Genomic DNA, 18839 nt, shown 5'->3' with positions numbered 1-18839 from the left:
AGGCTGGGAGGAACCCCTGCTCAGATAAGGTGGGGACAATAAACCCAGGGGCGTGGGGAAAATTCCCAGGGAGAGAGGAATCCCCCAGCCTGCCGCTAAGAGGAAGCACAGAACCCACCGAGGCGGAGAAGGAGCTCTGCCACAATAGTTAGGTGTGGAAGGATTTGATTTTAATTGACAGATGTCGGTAAACATTAATTTCATCTGATGCACTGACAATGACAAAAACAAAAATTTATTGGTAAGAGGGAGTGCCACTTCCCCTCTCGTTCCTGCCAGGATCATGTGTCACCAGCTCTGTGGCAACAGAGAAAGCCCTCTGCAGCCTCATTCTGTCACAGTGCAAGGTGCGGGGAATGCTGCTGTTTTGGCACCTTGCGCCTGCCTGGACTTGGTGTCACCAGCCCTGCAGGTGTGCAGGGAACCCTCTGCAGCCCCTGTAGTTTTAATTCAAGCAGAAAGACAGGGTACATTTTTGAAAATGTTACATGCTCCCAAATCACATAAGTGTGTTTAAAAATTTTACCCAGACTTAAAATAGTTTTATATATAGACAGATATTTACATAAACACTTAAACTAAAGACGTAATCCAGACTTTTAAATGTATTTATTTAAAAAGTCAGTGTGATGTGTTTAATTTTATTTGTTAAAAAGTTTGTTTATGTAAATGATGCTGCCACTGAAATACTACATGCAATCAAATGCACAGATAAAAACCTCAATCCTGCAACTGGCTCCATATGGACCTCTGAAGCCAAAGGGAGTTTCTATAGGCTCAGGGATCTGCCTGCACAGAACCCATTAGCTCAGTGGATTGCTTTTCTTCTGAACAACTGTTTCTATTGTTAGTTTTCCATCTGTTACATATTACTGTGCTAACTTTTCAAAGAGGTGCTTTCAAGGTTGAAAGGCTACACCTTTCCTTTTTTTTTCTTGCTTTTGATTGTAAAGTCCAAGTAATATTTGGTGCCTTTCCCCCAAAGAAATACTTCAGTTCTTACGTTTTGTCACTAAAATAAATCCATGCTATTAGCCCCTTGCTTGTGAGCAGCTGTACAATAATGTACCTGTGTCTGAGTGACATAGAACACATCATTTTGGTGAGATTTTAGCCTCAAGCTTTCATAGGATTGTTGCAAATGATTTTTTTTTAAATTATGAACAAAATCTTGTGATTGTTCTTTAAAATTGCTTTACTTTTTAAAAAAATCCTTTTTTTGCTTTTAAAATCCATTCATGTGCTCATCTCAATTTAATCATCACCAAGATGATGCTTTTATCACATTCTGTTTTCACGCTCAATTAAATTTCCAGCAAGATTACAGATTATTATTGCTGAATGAAGATTTGGTTCAGAAATGGTTTTCAGGAAACGCCATCATTATGCATTTGGACTAATATTTTGCTGTTACTACATCACATAGTAAACTGTTCATAAATCTGATTACATTATTTTTGTTAAAGATGAAACAGATAAGAACAGTAGACCTTGCCCACCTTGTGTAAGTGGAACAGCTAACAACTTCCTTGGATTCTGCAACATTACTCTCTAGCTAGTCCCTAGGAAGAACAAAAGTGCAAAGAAAACTGCATCCTCCACCAATCTGCTTCTCATAGATGAGAGTCTAGCATCACAACTCTCTTGAAGAGAGTGTACTCTTCTGAGCTACATGCAAATAACCTACAAGTTCTAAATCTTTGGACTATTCCTTGTGTATTTTGTTATTTAGAAGCCACATTCACATCACATCTGAGTATGGGATGGCTGAACATCAGAGGAACAGTGTCATATTTTATTAATACAGCATTTGACAGCTGTTAACCAGTGAAATGCGAGCCTGGTATTCAGTTTGACAAAAAGGATACACTTGATCCTTCTGAGATGAAACCCATTAACCTGTAAGCCATGTATATTGAATTAGCAGACTGGCAAAATGAGAGTATGCTATGTTACTGGAAGTCATGTAGAGTGGAACCCTCTTATAACCATGTGTGTTGATTATTTTGCTCAGTTGAATGGAGTTTCATTATAACACTAGAGCATTTACCTGACAAAAAGATTCAGTATGTTCATGTCACTTCTTTCACCTTCAGACTGGTAGACTAGTCCTTTCTTTGCCCACTGCAGTGGAAGGGACACTGGTTAGTGTTTTGTGTGGCGCACACATTTGTGGAATACCACATCTTAACTTATAGTGGGGAACAGATGTTCAAGTTTGGGAATCAGGGATTCACTCTTACTACTGCTTCCTCCCCCATGGGAGGATAATGGCTACTTCCTTCCCCATCTCCTCTACTTGGGCAGAGTACAGGAGGAAAGGGACATGATAATCCGCTTGGAATGTAGCATCGAACACCTGTGTAGCAGTCGATACTGGCTGTATCCCAAGGAGGATTTTCAGAGTAGAAGTCAATTATGGTGGAGTGAATATTCACCACAAGAGGAGTAAAAGTCCACTGAATTCCACTCGAGCAATTTGGGGCTTCCACTGCATTTTATAATGACTTTGTCTAGACTGAGAAATTACAGTGTATTAGAACAGGAAATTGAGGAGCTGTAGGAAATAATGTGATGCAAAAAACTCAGCATAGTCAGTGACTCTCATAATTAATCCTACAGTTCACCACAGCTTGCTGATGTGGTGTTATCTTTACTGTGTCTCTGTGTATATCTTTTATATCAGGTTACTTATGATTCCTAGAGGTGGTGCTCTAATATAATGTAATTTTCTAATGTAAAAAGACCAGTAAGGAGGGTTTCAGAGTAAGAGAGTTCACTGAGAGAGTGAATGGGTTCTTCCATTATGTATTCCTAATTCTATAAGAAAAGATTTTCATGTTAGTTTTCTTCAACTTTTATCAGAGGGTTAGCCGTGTTGGTCTGTATCAGCAAAAACAACGAGGCATAAGCTATCATGGGTTATAACCCACTTCATCAGATGCATGAAGTGGAAAATACAGTAGGCAGGTATAAATACACAGCACATGAAAAGATGGGAGTTGCCTTACCAAGTGGGGGGGTCAGTGCTAACGAGGCCAGTTCAGTCATGATAGATGTGGCCCATTCTCAACAGTTGACAAGAAGGTGTGAGTATTAACAGAGGGAAAATTATTTTTTGTAATGACCCAGCCACTCCCAGTCTTTATTCAGGCCTAATTTGATGGTGTCAAGTTTGCAAATTATTCCAGTTCTGTAGTTCCCTCTGTTGATATTCACCCCTTCTTGTCAACTGTTGGAAATGGGCCACATCCACCCTAACTGAATTGGCCTTGTTATCACTGACCCCCACTTGGTAAGGCAACTCCCATCTTTTCATGTGCTGTGTATTTATACCTGCCTACTGTATTTTCTACTCCATGTATCTGATGAAGTGGGTTATAGTCCACAAAAGCTTATGCCCAAATAAATTTGTTAGTCTCTAAGATGCCACAAGGACTCCTCATTGTTTTAACTGTTATGTCCTTTTTCTCTATAAAAATAGTCATCATGTCAAACCTTTGCTGTGCCGACTCTCACATACTGAAACGTGGAGAATTGCTTTATTGAACTTAATTCTCTCATATGGGAGAAGATATTGTGACTCTTAACTCCTTTATGAACAAATCTTTGATATGTCTCAGGTGTAGCTACTTATTTGTTGGGAATGTTTCAATATAACAACTGGAAAATTGAGCCTAATTTCATTTTTGTTTTGTTTTTTTGATGTTTGTATTTTCTAGGAAATCCATGAACTATTCAAAGATTATGAATTAAAGTACTGTTATGTGGACAAAAATAAAAGAACAGGTAAGAATTTAGAATATTCCAGTATTTAAGACTATGTTTAATCGTAACATTAACATTTGCATCCTCTGATAGGACTAGTAGTCAACTTCTTCTGCCACATATGAAATCATCAGATTGTCTGCCCACTACTTTAACTGTTCCTAGACTTGTTCTTTAGCTGCAAAAATTGTGGCGGTTTCCAGCTCCCATTAATGTCAGTTAATGGGAAATGGAAAGCCTCATATTGACTTTAGTGGGAGGTAGATTGAGCCCATTATCTGTGAATCTATATTTATGACCCCTTAAGTAATGCACCCTTTGGATCGGGTCTAGCCAAACTGCTTAATCCACTTGTGAAAGACTGATCCATTAGACTCTGCTAGGACAAGCCCCTCACACCAGGATAACAGAAGGGCTATTCCAGGGCTGTAACAGAAGGGCTATTCCAGGTCTAGATTTAGGGATTCCAGGTAATATACGACGGAGAGCAGATATACTCTATTTACTTTATCAGTTCTGAAGGCTGTGGATGTTTTTGCCTTATTTTGGAACTGAAGGGAATTATCAAGCTTTTAAGGATGATCTTCATCTTGAAAACTCTGTCAGTTTTCGCCTTGCTATATGTCTCCCAGGCATCTTTGCCAAGGTAATGGTGTTTCTGGCTGCTGCTTTTAGCAAGTATGGTGTGTTTGTGCAGCAGTCTCCTAATGATTTGCTTATTTGCAAAACCTCAAAATTTCCAAGTTTGGGAACAAGTGCTGCAAGCTTCTATGTATCAGTAGTCCTGTCTATTTCAGTGTTTTATTTTCTAGGTATTGTTTTGAAATCTTACTGGTTGAAGCTGCCATCGGAGGAGGGCATTCCTCTTAACGTTTACTCTGGTTCCTCCAGAATTACCAATCAGAAGAATATTTTTCCTCTGGACTTCTGCAGCTGGGCATTCTCGTTCAGAGGTTCTCACAATAAATTTTTTGGTGGCCTCAGAGTGCGGCCACCAACTCTTGCTGGTGGCTGCGATGACAATTTTTCTTAAAATACTTAATTAACTTTAGGAAAAACAAATAAATATGCACATATCCATGTTAAAATCATTAATTTATTTATGTAGGGTTTTTTTTGCAGACCCAATAATAAAAACCATATACAGTTCTCTATTCTTTACTGGACCTAAACAGAATAGAAGCACACATAGGGCGCTTTGCACATTCTTGTCTTTTGTTGTTGTTGTTTCTTTTGTTTATGATTGCCTTTTTTTTAAAAGACTTGCTAGCTAGTAAGTCTGCTGTGGCGAAAAGTAATATTTGTATGTTTGTTAATATCACTTTTCATAGCAGACTTCATAGCTAGCTGGGAGGCTGTGAAAAGTGATATTAACTGCCGTACAAATATCAATTTTCACATCAGACTTACTCAGCTCTGGCAAGCCAGGGGACAAATTAATCCCTGGATGGGGAGGTGGTTAGGAGACAGTGTGGGCCAGGGGCAATGGGGGAGAGTGGTGAGCCCAGGGGCCAGGGCTGGAGCCTGGGGCTGCAGGAGACTGCAGGGGCCAGGGACAATGGTGGGGTTGAGGCCAGAGCTGGCACCCGCTGCTGTGTGGCTGGGGTCCAGGGCCAGAGCCCAAAGTCCCATAACTGGAGCCTGCCACCTGCCGCCCCAGGCTGAAGCCCAAAGCCCGAGCCTCACCACTCCCGGGAAGGTGGGAAGCTCATTGGCTGCATGCTCATCTGGCATTTGTGGCTCCAGATGGGGGGAGGGCCCAACTCCTACTGGGGGGAGAGGTACTGCTTTGCGCCTCTGTCCTAGTCACTGCCCAGGAGGCTGTGGCCACAACAAAAGCCCCTGGTGGCTGCATGCGGCCATGGTGGTTGCATTTGAGAAACGCTGTTCTAGTTAGTTTTAGTTGCTGATTTTCTTTTTTCTTTGATTGCAATTCTTACTAAAGTTTAAGTGGAGGAGTGGCAGCCAGCTCCTTATTGGGGGCTGGCCTCACAGCTCTTGTTCCTTCCCCTGTCTACTGGAAGGGAAGACCTTACCCACTTGTGTGTGCAGGGAAACGAGCACTCATATTGTTTCGTACCATTTAATTGTTTTTCTTTCTTGCACAAAGAAAAGAGACGAACTCTTGTTTTCAGTGCGGGCATATGCACAATATGTATATTCACCTTTGACACTTCTGTAATGAGGAGCATCCTACTGAAGTTGAGACTGGATGGGGACTGGGTGACATTGATTTCTCCCCTTTCATTGAGGGGAGATCCTGGCCTCCATGTCTTCTAGAGATAGCTATTACATCTTCTCTTATAATCTCACCACAGACCACTCGAAGATAAAGCATTTCACTCCACATCTACCTAGATAATATCTGAGAGGTAAATATACATATTATCCAAAATGCCCATTACATCTGAAATCAAGATCTGATCATGCTTTCGAGTGATCAGGCTGACTTTGTCCATGAATATATTCTGTTCTCCATTAAACAATAGCTTTGTGGGCCTGGAAAGCATCTACGCTTGAGCAATTCAGCTGAATCTGCAGCAGGACTTTGATGTGCCTTGCTGTGTGGGTTTGTTTTGATTAAGATCATTATGGAAAATTCACATTCTGCAGTGCTACAGGCCATAAAAACAGTATTTACACCAAGAACAATATATGCCAAAAGATTGGTGGCTAAAAGTTTGGATAAACAGGCATGTGTAGTGTCATATGTTGTGCACTGAAGAGTAATTTTCGAGACAACACTGATATATGGCACTCTCCTTTTCCTACTAACTCAAAAAGTGTCCTAGAACAGTGGCTCTCAACTTTTCCAGACTACTGTACCCCTTTCAGGAGTTTGATTTGTGTTGCGTACCCCCAAGTTACACCTCACTTAAAAACTACTTGCTTACAAAATCAGACAAAAAAATACAGAAGTGTCACAACACGCTATTACTGAAAAATTGCTTGCTTTCTCATTTTTTTCATAGAATTATAAAATAAATCAATTGGAATATAAATATTGTACTTACATTTCAGTGTATAGTAGATAGAGCAGTATAAACAAGTCATTGTCTGTATGAAATTTTACTTTGTACTGACTTCCCTAGTGCTTTTTAAATAGCCTGTTATAAAACTAGGCAAATATCGAGCTGAGTTGATGTTCCCCACAGAAGACCTCTGTGTGCCCCTGGTTGAAAATCACTGGCCTAGAAATATGGTGCTTTATACACTGTCATAGTGGACCAAGTCATTTTAATAACTGCCACTTTGAATTCACTTGTCAGTATTAATAATGGTAGTTACTGTAGTCTAGTGAATCTAGCATCTGTATTTTAAATGGCAATTTAACATGCAGATCTGAATTGTCTGTACCTGTGCCTCTGCCTCTAAAGACTCAGAAATGTGCAGCTTCAAGTCTGTCATCCCCGTCAGACCCGAAGAAGAGTGTTGTGTAAGCACGAAAACTTGTTTCCTCCACCAACTTTCTTTGTTCTCTTACAGCGTTTGTTACTCTGCAGAATGGAGAGCAGGCTCAAAATGCAATTCGGATGTTTCACCAGTATTCTCTTCGTGGAAAAGAAATATCCGTGCAGCTCCAACCAACAGATGCTTTGCTATGCGTTACCAATTTGCCCACTTCATTTTCATTACAAGGGTTTGAGGAACTAGTGTGTGCATATGGCAGTGTTGAGAGATGTTTTCTGGTCTATAATGAAGTTACTGGCCATTCCAAGGGCTACGGGTTTGTGGAATACATGAAGAAGGACTCTGCTGCAAAGGCTAGAATGGAACTCCTGGGGAAGCAATTAGGTGAAAACACCCTCTTTGCACAGTGGATGGATATTAATCAGTTGACTACCGATCTTGTTCATTCTAAGTGCCTTTGTGTAGATAAACTCCCCAATGACGACACTGATTCAGAGGAACTGATGCAAATGTTCTCATTTAAATATAAACCTGTGTTTTGCCAGGTAGGTCTCCTATGAATTTGTGTCTTTTGGAAGCTGAATATACAGATGTATATAGCTTAGTGTTTATATATTTTATTGCTTGCCTACCCATTGCTTTGCTTTTTATGTAACTAGAGAGTGGCTTAATTTGTGAAACTGAGTGAGTGATTATGTGTATACTGTGGCGGGCTGAACCCCCTGGGGTGCCACCTGGGGTGCCGGGACGCCACTGAGTCAGACTGTTTTGCCAGCCTGGTCCCCTTTACCTGGCCTTGCTGCGTTAGGCTCTCCAGCCTTTTCCAGGCAAGCACGCAGGCAGGGCCACACCCAGCTGCACAGAGAGACAGAGATCCATTCTGGGAAGACTCAGCTTTAAGGGGCTTGCCACAGCACCCAGATGTCCACCCCTCCCTTGGAGTACAAACCCAAAATTATATGAAATTCACCTCTTCCCTCAATGTGGAGGAGGGTATACACAACTTCTCCCCCCCCCCCCCAGTTAGAAATCAGATAAACTGGGTTATATTGTAAACCATAAATAAATATGTTAACTATAACAGGTGTATTTTAAGTAGTTAAGAAGGTAGCAAACAGAACAAGGCAGATTACTAAGAAAATAAAACAGAGCACGCAAACTAATCTTAATACACTAAAGAAACTGGTTACATACAAGTTGTCACCCTACATGTGGTTCTAATAATCTTCCTCACAGGCCAGACACCCTTCCAGCCTGGGTCCAGTTCTTTCCCCCAGTTCAGTCTTAATTGTTTCCAGCAGTTATCTTGGTTGGGGTAGCAGGGGAGAACTGATGACCTGGATTATCTCACTTCCCACCCTTAAATAGGATTTGCATAAGGCGGGAGTCCTTTGTTTCCTAGCTTGACCCCCCACCCCCAACCCCAAACTTCTTGTGGAAAAGTACAGAATTCAAGATGGGTTCCAGTATCAGGTGACATGGTCAAATGCATCTGTAGGACCCCTGTAGCCATTCTTCACAGGCTGACCCACAGGTTCACAGGAAGACCAAGCTCTTTTACAGTCCACTGTCCTTGTTGATGGACCATCCGACCTGTTGGGCTTTTACATTGTTGTTTCTTAAGTGTTAGTAGGGGATGTCACCCAAAGTAACATAGTTGAAATATAGATATAAATTCAATAATCCTAAGTTCTGATACAGAAATGATACATGCATACAAATAGGATAATCATATTCAGTAAATCATAACCTTTCCAGTGATATCTCACATGAGCCATCTTGCATAAAGTATATCTCAGTTATGTCATATTACTATCATAAGCGTATTTTCATAAATAATGTGGAATGACATGTCACATATACATCATAATATATGATGTGGTATAAATGCTTTATTGCCATGAGTTTGGAATGACCAGGATAAGTCCCTGGTGAGTTATGCAGGAGGTCATCCCAGATGAGTGCCAATAAAACATTTATTATACATTCATTCTCCATGTATTTTATGGAAGCATTATTTCAGAAATGTTTTAGAGAACTTTGTAAATAATTATTATTGGTAATATTTTTTGTATTCTTCAATGATAAATCCAGTTTGTATTAATATCTTGAGTCTAACAGTAGAGCACTTAGAGAGATAAAAATACATTAACTACATCTTAGAAACCTCTAAAAATATCTAAAATAGTTTTTCCATAAGTCATAAAGTTACATCTTCAGGACCTAATAATTTCTGATGTGCCAGCACAGGAAATAAGTGATATATCTGTTGGAAAAATGAGTTTTACAGCTCTCCAGTTATATAAAGGCTTTCTTCCTAGCAATGATGATTGCCAAGATATTGGACCCTAAACTGGTCATTGGTCCAGGACCTAACATTGTTTATTAAGCACCTCAGACCAGTGGTAACTGAAGGGGAAACAGAATGAAACCTTCTATTGAAGTCATGGGTGATTGTGGGTGTTTGTTTATTTTTAACTATCTTTTGGAAAGCTGTTCAAATATTTGGATTTTTAGTATTCTTGGTGGTGATGGATTAGTGGGCAGAATGATTCCTAGAGTATAAAGCCAGAAGGGACCATTAGAGCATCTAGTCTCACCGCCTATATATCAAAGGCCATTAAATTTCACCCAGTTTCTCTGTTTTGAGCCCAGTAACTTGTGTTTGGCTAAAGGCATCCAGTCTTGATTTGAAGACATCAAGAGATGGAGAATCCACCGCTTTTTTTGGTAGTTTGTTCCAGTGGTTCATCACTATCACTGTTTTAAAAAATTGTGCCTAACTTCTAATTTGAATTTGTTTGGTTTCAGTTTCCAGCAATTGGTTCTTGTTTTGCTTTTCTCTTGTAGATTAAAGAGCCCTTTAGTACCTGCTGTTTTTCTTCATGTGAAGGTTCTGGTATGCTGTAATCAATTCACTTCTCACTCTTCTTTTTGATAAGCTAAAAAGATAGAGTTATGAAGTCTCCCGCTCCAGGGCATTTTCTCCAGCCCTCAGATAATTTTTGTGGTTCTTTTTTGCACCCTCTCCAATTTTTCAACATCTGTTTTAAAATGGGGACCAAACTATATGCAGTGTTCCAGTACTGGTCTCACCAATGCCATATACAGAGGAAAAATTACCTCCCTACTCATACTCGCTGCTCCCCTGTTTATACCTTCAAGGTTCACATTAGCTCTTTTTGCCATGTCATCACAATGGGAGCTCATGTTCAATTACTTGTCCACTACTATACCTGAATCCTTCTCGGAGTCACTGCTTTCCAGGATATGGTCCTTCATTCTATAGATGTGGCCTGCATTCCTTGTTCCTAGTTCTGTAACTTTACATGTGGTTGTATTTTGTTTGAATGACGTCTGATTGCTGAGCAATCCAGATAGCTCTGCATGACTGCCTTATCTTCATTTACCATTCCACCAGTCTTTGTGTCATCTGCAACGTTTCTCACCAGTGATTATATATTTACTTCCTGGTCATTGTTGGAAGTGATCAGCACCATTGAACCTAGGACCAATCCCTGCAGAATGCCAATAGAAACATCCGATGAAGTGAGCTGTAGCTCACAAAAGCTTATGCTCAAATAAATTGGTTAGTCTCTAAGGTGCCACAAGTACTCCTTTTCTTTTTGCGAATACAGATTAACACGGCTGCTTCTCTGAAACCTGTCAGTAGAAACATCACCAATCAATGATGATTCCCCATGGACACCTACTTTTTTGAGATCTTTTTTGAGTTAACCAGTTCTTAATCCATTTAATTTGTGCTCTGATTATATTATATAATGCTAATTTTTTAATCAGAATGTCATGCAGTACTAAGTCAAACGTCTTACAAAAGTGAAGTAAGTTACATCTGCGCAGTTGCCTTTATCAATCAAACTTGTAATCTCATGAAATCGGATGAATGAAGAAGAATGAAATCGGGTTTGTTTGACAAGACCTATTTTCCATAAAACCATGTTGCTATGCAGTTTGAGGTAGTTAAAAAGTGCATTTTTCTTGCACCTTTAATCACAATGATAAATGGATTTCACCACAGCATCTGGTGTGTGTTTGTTGTATCGTGTGTGTTGGTGATTCCATGAGCCTAATGGCAGAACCATGTGATATTTTTCTGTAAATTGTGACCTAAACAAAACATTATGGTAAAGCATGTAATGCAGCCATTCCAAACTCATGCCAGGAGAATCTTTATAACACATTTTATAACAAATATTTGCGATGACTATTTATATTACCATACTGCCTAGTCATTGACCCAGATCCCATTGTACTAGGCACTGTACAAACACAGAACCAAAAGACAATCCGTACATCAAGAGTCTTAGAGTTAAATTTTAAAGAGATTTAGGTATCTAACTCTCATGTAAATCAGGAGAAGTTACATGTTGACATACTTTTAAAAATCTGGCCTTTGTAATCTAAGTATGAGATAATAGACAACAAATGGACACAGGCAGAAAGACGAGTACAAGGAAACATTGAGACAGTATTGGTCAGTATGATCATCAGTGGTCTCAGCACACCAGCAGCCTAGCTGTTGTCAAGTTTTTTGTACGCATCACTAAAAAGGAGAGTTTTTAAGGAGAAAAATGTGCTAGTTTTGCAGATGTTTACTAGGAGCACCTCCCAAGTGTGGAGAGAAAGCACATTTGAAAGTTTAACAAGTGGGTGATGGAGCCTGGCGTCATGGGCTGATTGGAGGAGGGAATCTACATCTCGATAGTGAAAAAGAGGCTGATTCTACACTGCACAGACTTTAGAGTGTGAACTGCTGTACACATCAAAGTATGGCGCTCTAACTGCCCTGTGTGGACACTGCTGGCATGAACCTAAAGGTCATAGCTTGAATTAATGTAGTCTTCTTTCAAACAGGACTATGTTAATGCAAACCACATACCTTCTAGTTCACTCCAGCCTCATCTGCACAGGGCAGATAGAGGCAATGCTTTGATGCCCTCTACAGTTCACACTCCCATAGTCCATAGACAAGCCCAGAGATGATAGCCAGGGTGGGGATAGGCCATGAAGGGCCTTGAAAGTGAAGACAGGTAGCTTATGTTTGATACAATAGAGAAGGAGGACCCCAAAGGAAGAAAGCAAAAAGAGAACACAGTGAAAGTGACGAGCTAGGAAAATGAGCTTTGCAGTAGCATTTGGAATAGATATTAGAGGGGTAAGGTTGCAAATGTCAAGGTCAGAGCGAAGGATGTTGAAGTAACAGATATGATGAGAACCTGGATAAGAATTTTAGTGGTGTGGATGGACAGGTCAGGCCATAGCTTAGAGATTTGATGTGGAAAGAAATGGCAAGTTTTAGACAGCCTGGATGTGAGGTCCAAGAGAAAGGTCCATGTGGCAGATGATGCCCAGATTGCAGTCGGGAGTGACAGGCAGGATGGCGGTGTTGTCCGCAGTGATTAAGAAAGGAGGTAGCAGGAATTGGGGGAGAAGATTATAAACTCTGTTCTAGCCATGTTGAGCTTGAGCTGATGACTCGCTGACATCTGCTTGTGGATGTCTAGAGAGTAAGATTTTAGTTTGAACAGAAGGAGACGGGTCTGGAATAAAGAGGTAGATCTGTGAGTTGTCAGCATAGAGATAGTAATTGAATTTGTGTTTGCAGATGAGATTACCCATATATAAGGGGTGTGGGTGTGGGGGGGGCGGAAACTAAGCATGGAGCCCTATGAAACCCTCACAGAAAGTTAGATGGGGGTTGAGGAAGATCATCTCAAAGGATGTGCTGAAGGAGCAATTAAAGAGGTGCTCAGAGAACCAGGAGAGGACGAAATCAGCAAAGCCAAACGAGGAGAAAATTTCAAGAGGAGCATGGTTGATAGTGTAAAAGGCAGTTGACAGGCAAAAGAGAATAAGGGTGGAGTACTAGTTCTGAATTTTGGCTAAGAGGTCATCTGAGGAAAAATCATGATTCTTTTTACTATGGCTTCTTTTGCATAGCTGTATGTTAACCCTCTTCAGGAATATATTAGTTAGTTCTGCTACTAACTGACAGATTTCATCACGTAAATCTAACGTATCTTGAAGTCAGTGGAGAATTCTGCTTGGGAACTCCCTTTCTTTTTCTGTATTTCTTTCCTTTTATCCTTATCTTTACTCTTCTTTAAGCCTTTCTTTCTCCATTGGCTCCTTATGTGTTGGAAATACAGATTGTTCTTTCAGTAAGAGTTGAATCCGGATTTTTAGACACAGTTCCTAAAAATACCTACGTTCCCTCTGTGTGTGTGTGTGTGACCTATGAAAAGGTTATTGTCTAACCGCCTTTTTGCTTGCTTTAGAGAGAACAAGGCAACTGCCCTATCTTTTTCTACTTCACCTTTCAGTTTCCCCTAGAAAGTATTCACTGGTGTTTAGTTTTGAGGGATTTTTTTCCTAGCACATTCTTCTTTGGAAAGTTTAATTTCCTTATATATTTACACAGATACTGGCCGCTGCATCTTTGCAGGTTGAAGCAGTTTTCTTTGCCCAGGTTTGAAGCCAAAGTAAGCTGCATTGCTGCAAGCCACTTTCCGCATATCTACACTAATGATTTTTACCAGTGCAGCTATGTTGGTGTAAAATCGAACCCATCATAGAGGAGTCCTTGAATTTTCCCAGCTCTCTTTTCTTATAAGAGTTCTTGAAGGTTAATTCTAAGCTGTTGAATAGATGCTGTTTGTACTATCCTATCTTCCTCTACTTCAGAATCATTAAGAGGCTGTAAACAAATTCCTGTTATAGGCCTGATTACTTCCAGGACTAAATAGCTGAGAATTAGATGATGTTTTTCTAATCAGATTTAAAAGTGCGGGGTGGGGCGGTCCCTTTGCCACATCAGGATTCTAAGTAACTTTATATCAATTTCATTGTTGTACAGAGTGTAGTTGTAGCCGTGTCAGTCCCAGGATATTAGAGAGAAAAGGTGAGTGAGATAATACCTTTTATTGGACCAACTTCTGGACACTGGATTTATGGCTTATTACAACTATTTGTAACCCACCTCTTTCTGTCTTATGACTGCAGATGTGTTAATGATTCATGTAATTCATGCTCAATGCAGGGGGAGGAGAAAATACTTTAAAATACTTGCTGAATGTTTGTAATGTGTTCATTGTATTGTGAAATGCCATTTCAGTTTGCTGAGGACGAAGGCAGTTATATTGGTGGCTTTGCAGTGATTGAGTATGAGACTGCAGAGCAGGCTGAGGAAGTGCAAGAAGTCACAGATGGTATGACTATCAGAGGAAAGAGAGTCCAGGTATCGTACTGTGCTCCTGGAGCACCAGGACGAAGCACGCTAGCTGCATTTATAGCAGCACAACGTATGGTAAGAGACCTTCCCTTTTCAAAGAGAAAACACTTTAAATGTTTATATTATATGTTGTACATATATAAGAATTTATAAAATCCATTGGAAGAAAAGTCCGTAAGTGCTTTTATAATCAGCTTAGTATTTTAATAAGATTATTACTCAGCCAAGTGAAAATTCTTTTTGAACCGGAGAAAGCTATTTGGCTCAGTGAAATATTAATACTTAAATTGTAGTTCTGTTCTGACAAGTGACTCTGTAAAGTGACATTGTGGAGTTCCATGTTTATTTTCTCACAGTGACTACAATTGATCTGTTTACAAATGAAAAGGTGGTTTCTCTAACCTTCCTCTAACCAAGATCTTAGGTTATAACTCAGTCTGTTCAAAGTGTTACTCTGCATCTACACTAGAAAAGGTTGGAGTTGGCTAGCTCGTGTTAGCTAGCTGGCAAACTCAACTTCTTCCTAGTTAAAACAAGGACATGAACCGCAGGGATTAGGGGTAAGAGATGGTTTCAGTTCAAAACTAAACTAAGAGAGAGTGCTTTTTAACAACTATAGGTTTGTTTAAAATGAGACAAGTAAATGTAATTTAAAAATAAATGTCAGGGTAGTGGGAATGACTTAATTTCATGCTTGGTGTAGAATGAAGCTTTTATGCCCTGCATGTCATATCAAATTATTTCTTAGAAAATTGGATGGGAAGGTAAGTGGTACATGAAGCTGTCTTGAAGGTTGTAGCAGAATATTCTCATTACTTTGGATAGCTCTGAGTAAACTCAGCTGCTTTTCTATAGAGTTATTCACCTCAACTCTGTAGAAGAGGAGCTGAGTTTAGTGTTATTAAAGATGGCATATTTTATTGGTCGTAATGGGGGACTACATTTCCTTCTTTACTTTCCAGAGTTGTGGGGAAAATGTGTTTTTTCCAGGAAAAAACCTGCCCTGTGGGTTTTATGTGTGTGTATGTTTTGTGTTGTGAGGGGGTAGGGTGACAGGTTGGGGGCGAGATTGCTGTGGGGAACATTTTTTGAGCTTCTTTTCATACTGGAATATTTACATAAAGAGAACGTGTATTTGAAATCTTTTTGATCCTACAAACATTACATTATAATTTCAGTCCATGAATGAATGGTTTAAAACAGCGGTTCTCAAACTGTGAGTCAGGACCCCAAAGTGGGTCACAAACCCATTTTAATGGGGTCACCAGGTCTGACTCAGATTTGTTGGCCAAAGTCCCAGTCCCACCACCTAGGACTGAAGCCAAAGCCCGAGGGCTTCAGTCCTGGGTGGCGGGGCTCAGGTTACAGATCCCCTTCCTGGGGCTGAAGCCCTTGGGTTTTGGTTCCCCTGCCTGGGACAGTGGGACTCGGGCTTTGGCCCTGCCACCTGAGCAGCTGGGGTCAGGCTTCGGTCCCCCCCTCCTTGGGTCATGTAATAATTTTTGTTGTCAGAAGGGAGTTGCGGTGCAATGAAGTTTAAGAACCCCTGGTTTGAAAGGTTGAGAGAGAAGTAATGAGAATACTGAGGTGCTGTTATGCCTGTTAGTTTTATACTTTTCTTATTGTTTCCTATCTAGAAACCTAAAGGGGAAGGAGAAAAATGCAGCAACCGTGCTAATTTCAGTGTAAAGGAAATCCTGGAATATGTTACTAACGAGCTTTACAGTGAAACGGTTAATTACATATATTTGGTGAATGGAAATTGCAGGAACACTGATCTTTGAACTCTGGTGTGTGACACATAGAGATCAAGGAAATAATATCCAAATATAGATCTAAACCTGTTTGTTTTATAAATAAAGGGTTTGCTCCAGCAAATTTGTTTGAGGTAGTCATGGCAACAGAATATGCTTAGTTTACCCTTGAGTCTAATGTTTCCGTATTTCTGTTAATTCCAGATGAGAAACAATAGAAAGGGATTGCTTCCAGAGCCAAATCCAGTGCAGATTATGAAGAGTTTAAATAACCCAGCCATGTTACAAATGTTACTGCAGCCCCAGTTGTGTAGACGTGCTCGTAAACATGGTAAGCCTTTTAAAACATAGATAAATAAGAAAATAATTCCGTGTACTTAGTGATATAACAAACTTTAGCTAAAAAAAAAAAAAAGCAGGAGCAACCTTTTAGAATACATATGTTTATAATTGCCTCGAGAGAGTCCTCTTCACAAAAGTGACAGAAAACATATGTACAACAAACTCTCATGACAGTTAATTTAAGTGAGAGACAAGATGGGTGAGATAATATCTTTTATTAGACCAACTTCTGTTGGTCAAAGAGACAAGTTTTCAAGCTACACGGGGCTCTTCTTCAGGAAAAGGTAATCAGAGTGTCACAGCTAAATACAAGGTAGAAAAGATTGTGAAGCATTAGGATTTAACACATGTTGCAAGAGACAATTCCTGATGAAGTGGGCAATTAATACCTCTGCAGAGGTGTAGCTCAAAAGCTTCTCTTTCTCAGCAACAGAAGTTGCTCCAATAAAAGATATTACCTCACCTGTCTTGTGTCTCTCATACCTTGGGACCAATATGGCTATAACACTGCAAACAGTGAATTTAAGTATCATTGCTCCTTGTAAACACCCTCGTGCTAACTCTGCAGTCTATTGATATTTATATTAGAAATTGGTCTAAAACAAAACCTCTGATCCAAACACACTCAAACTTTGGGGATCTGGTTCCAGATCTGAACTTGCAACTCAAGTCCCTCTCCAGTTCATACCGTTTTAAAATTCTTTCTTTCTTGTATGTTTCCGTATATATGTGTGTTTCCATAAAATATATATAACATTTTACAAGCATGCTGTTAGACACTGTCCTACTTCCAAAGGAACTTTCTTTCTAATTTGAATGGACAATAAATTAAAAGTAATGTATCATGTTTCAAAGAATTGAATTGTGAGGCATAAGAATGGGAGCGGTCAGTCTGAAGAGATCAGTGAGGCAAGTCTACACTACAGCGCTGCATCGGCACAGCTGCAGCGTATCTTCACCAGCGAGAGAGCGCTCTCCTGTCGGCATAATCATTCCACCTGGGCGAGAAGCGGACGCGTGTCTCCCGCCGACATAGCGCTGATGTGGACAGTGTAAAACTTGTGTCACTTTGTGAAGGGGAGGGGGGGTTCGCATCCCTGAGCAACGTAAGTTATATCAGCTTAGGCTGTAGCATAGACCTGCCTTAAGAACGAATGGCTGTGCTATAAATATTATGGGTGTGGGTGAGAATCTATACAGTGCCTCTAAGACCATTGGGAGGGATGAGGTGGCTTTAAGCCACTTTAGCACCCTTCCAATCCTGGGTTGCTTTGGGGGATGGAGAGGCCCCTAGTTTAACTCAGAGAGGTCCTGAGGGCTGTCTGGGGATGTCTATATTGCGCCCCCCTCCACAAAAAATAAGAGTGCTCTTAACTGAGGTTAGCTAACCTGTGTTCACTAACTTGGGTTAAAATGCACCTTTTCTTGCAGTGTAAATGTACCTCAAGTTACAGCAGCTTCCCTGGGCTGCTCTGTGGGCCACACTCCTGTGTGCTGTGGGCCTGCCCCCAGCACAACTCTCCTGCTCCCAGGACAGCTCCATAGTGCATACCTCCTATGTCCGGACTTATGAGTGGGTCTTTGGGAGGCAGCCTGTGGCTTTCTTCATCAGTGCCAGCTTGGGGACAGTCCTCTTGCTGCTGGATAAAGGACTTTTAGGGTCCCTTTACATTGCTTCAGCCCTTATACCTGTCAGAACATGGCCAAAATGGAGATGAATATCTTGCCCTATGTACAGGTGAACCCGAATTTTTCAATGATTCCTGGAAATTCAGAAAACAGATTTTTGGGAAAAAACAAAATTCCACTCTTGGGGCATTTCTGAATTTTGCATAATTGAGTTTGGAGAATCAGAATTGTACCTGTATTTCAAGGAACAGGTGTGTGGGATTCTGTAGTTGTGAATAAGTGTATATGTGTTTTTTTATGAGAGAGCAGTAATGCATTAAGAGGTATCTGTGAAGGTAGGGAAGGTGCAAGACAGCTTTGAGTGTGGTTGTTTTCAGAAGGTTAGCTGTACAAATGTCACTGTATGGTTTTATATTTGCCTCACACTGGCTTCTGTATTAAATTTGCTCAAGATACATTTAAAAGGATGGCTTTTCAAATTGTGACAGCCTTGCAGACTCACTATGGGAAGCTGGATTCTGTCTGATGTGTACATCATGACCCATACTAAAGATTTTGTAATCAGAATTTTCTTAATAATTCTTTTGGTAGGGCTAAAAAGAATCCTGCTCGCTCTTTCTTAGCTGCATTGTCTTTGCAGTCCTAAAAGGGGTGATAAAGTATTTTGCTTAGTAAAGGAAGCA

The 18839-nt window shown here is 40.3% G+C and overlaps 1 protein-coding gene across 6 annotated transcripts in view; it reads left to right on the top strand.

Annotated features, from left to right (window-relative positions):
• The window catches only part of RAVER2 (ribonucleoprotein, PTB binding 2), a 57839-nt gene that overhangs the window by 16688 nt on the left and 22312 nt on the right, over positions 1-18839 (top strand). For 5 of the 6 annotated variants that reach the window (XR_012160455.1, XM_073357439.1, XM_073357440.1 and 2 more), the window contains exons 2-5: positions 3723-3789; positions 7255-7724; positions 14315-14506; positions 16390-16516. Coding sequence is in view for 5 of the 6 variants with exons in the window: in XM_073357439.1 (XP_073213540.1) it covers positions 3723-3789; positions 7255-7724; positions 14315-14506; positions 16390-16516 (856 nt within the window). In the remaining variant the exon portion in view is untranslated. Of the gene's footprint in view, positions 1-1732; positions 1902-3722; positions 3790-7254; positions 7725-14314; positions 14507-16389; positions 16517-18839 lie in introns of all 6 variants that reach the window. The other variant, XM_073357442.1, reaches the window with a different exon arrangement.

This window comes from Lepidochelys kempii, chromosome 8, assembly GCF_965140285.1.
Source record: "Lepidochelys kempii isolate rLepKem1 chromosome 8, rLepKem1.hap1, whole genome shotgun sequence".
Classification (NCBI taxonomy): domain Eukaryota; kingdom Metazoa; phylum Chordata; order Testudines; family Cheloniidae; genus Lepidochelys; species Lepidochelys kempii.
This window is presented reverse-complemented; position numbering and strand designations above follow the sequence as displayed.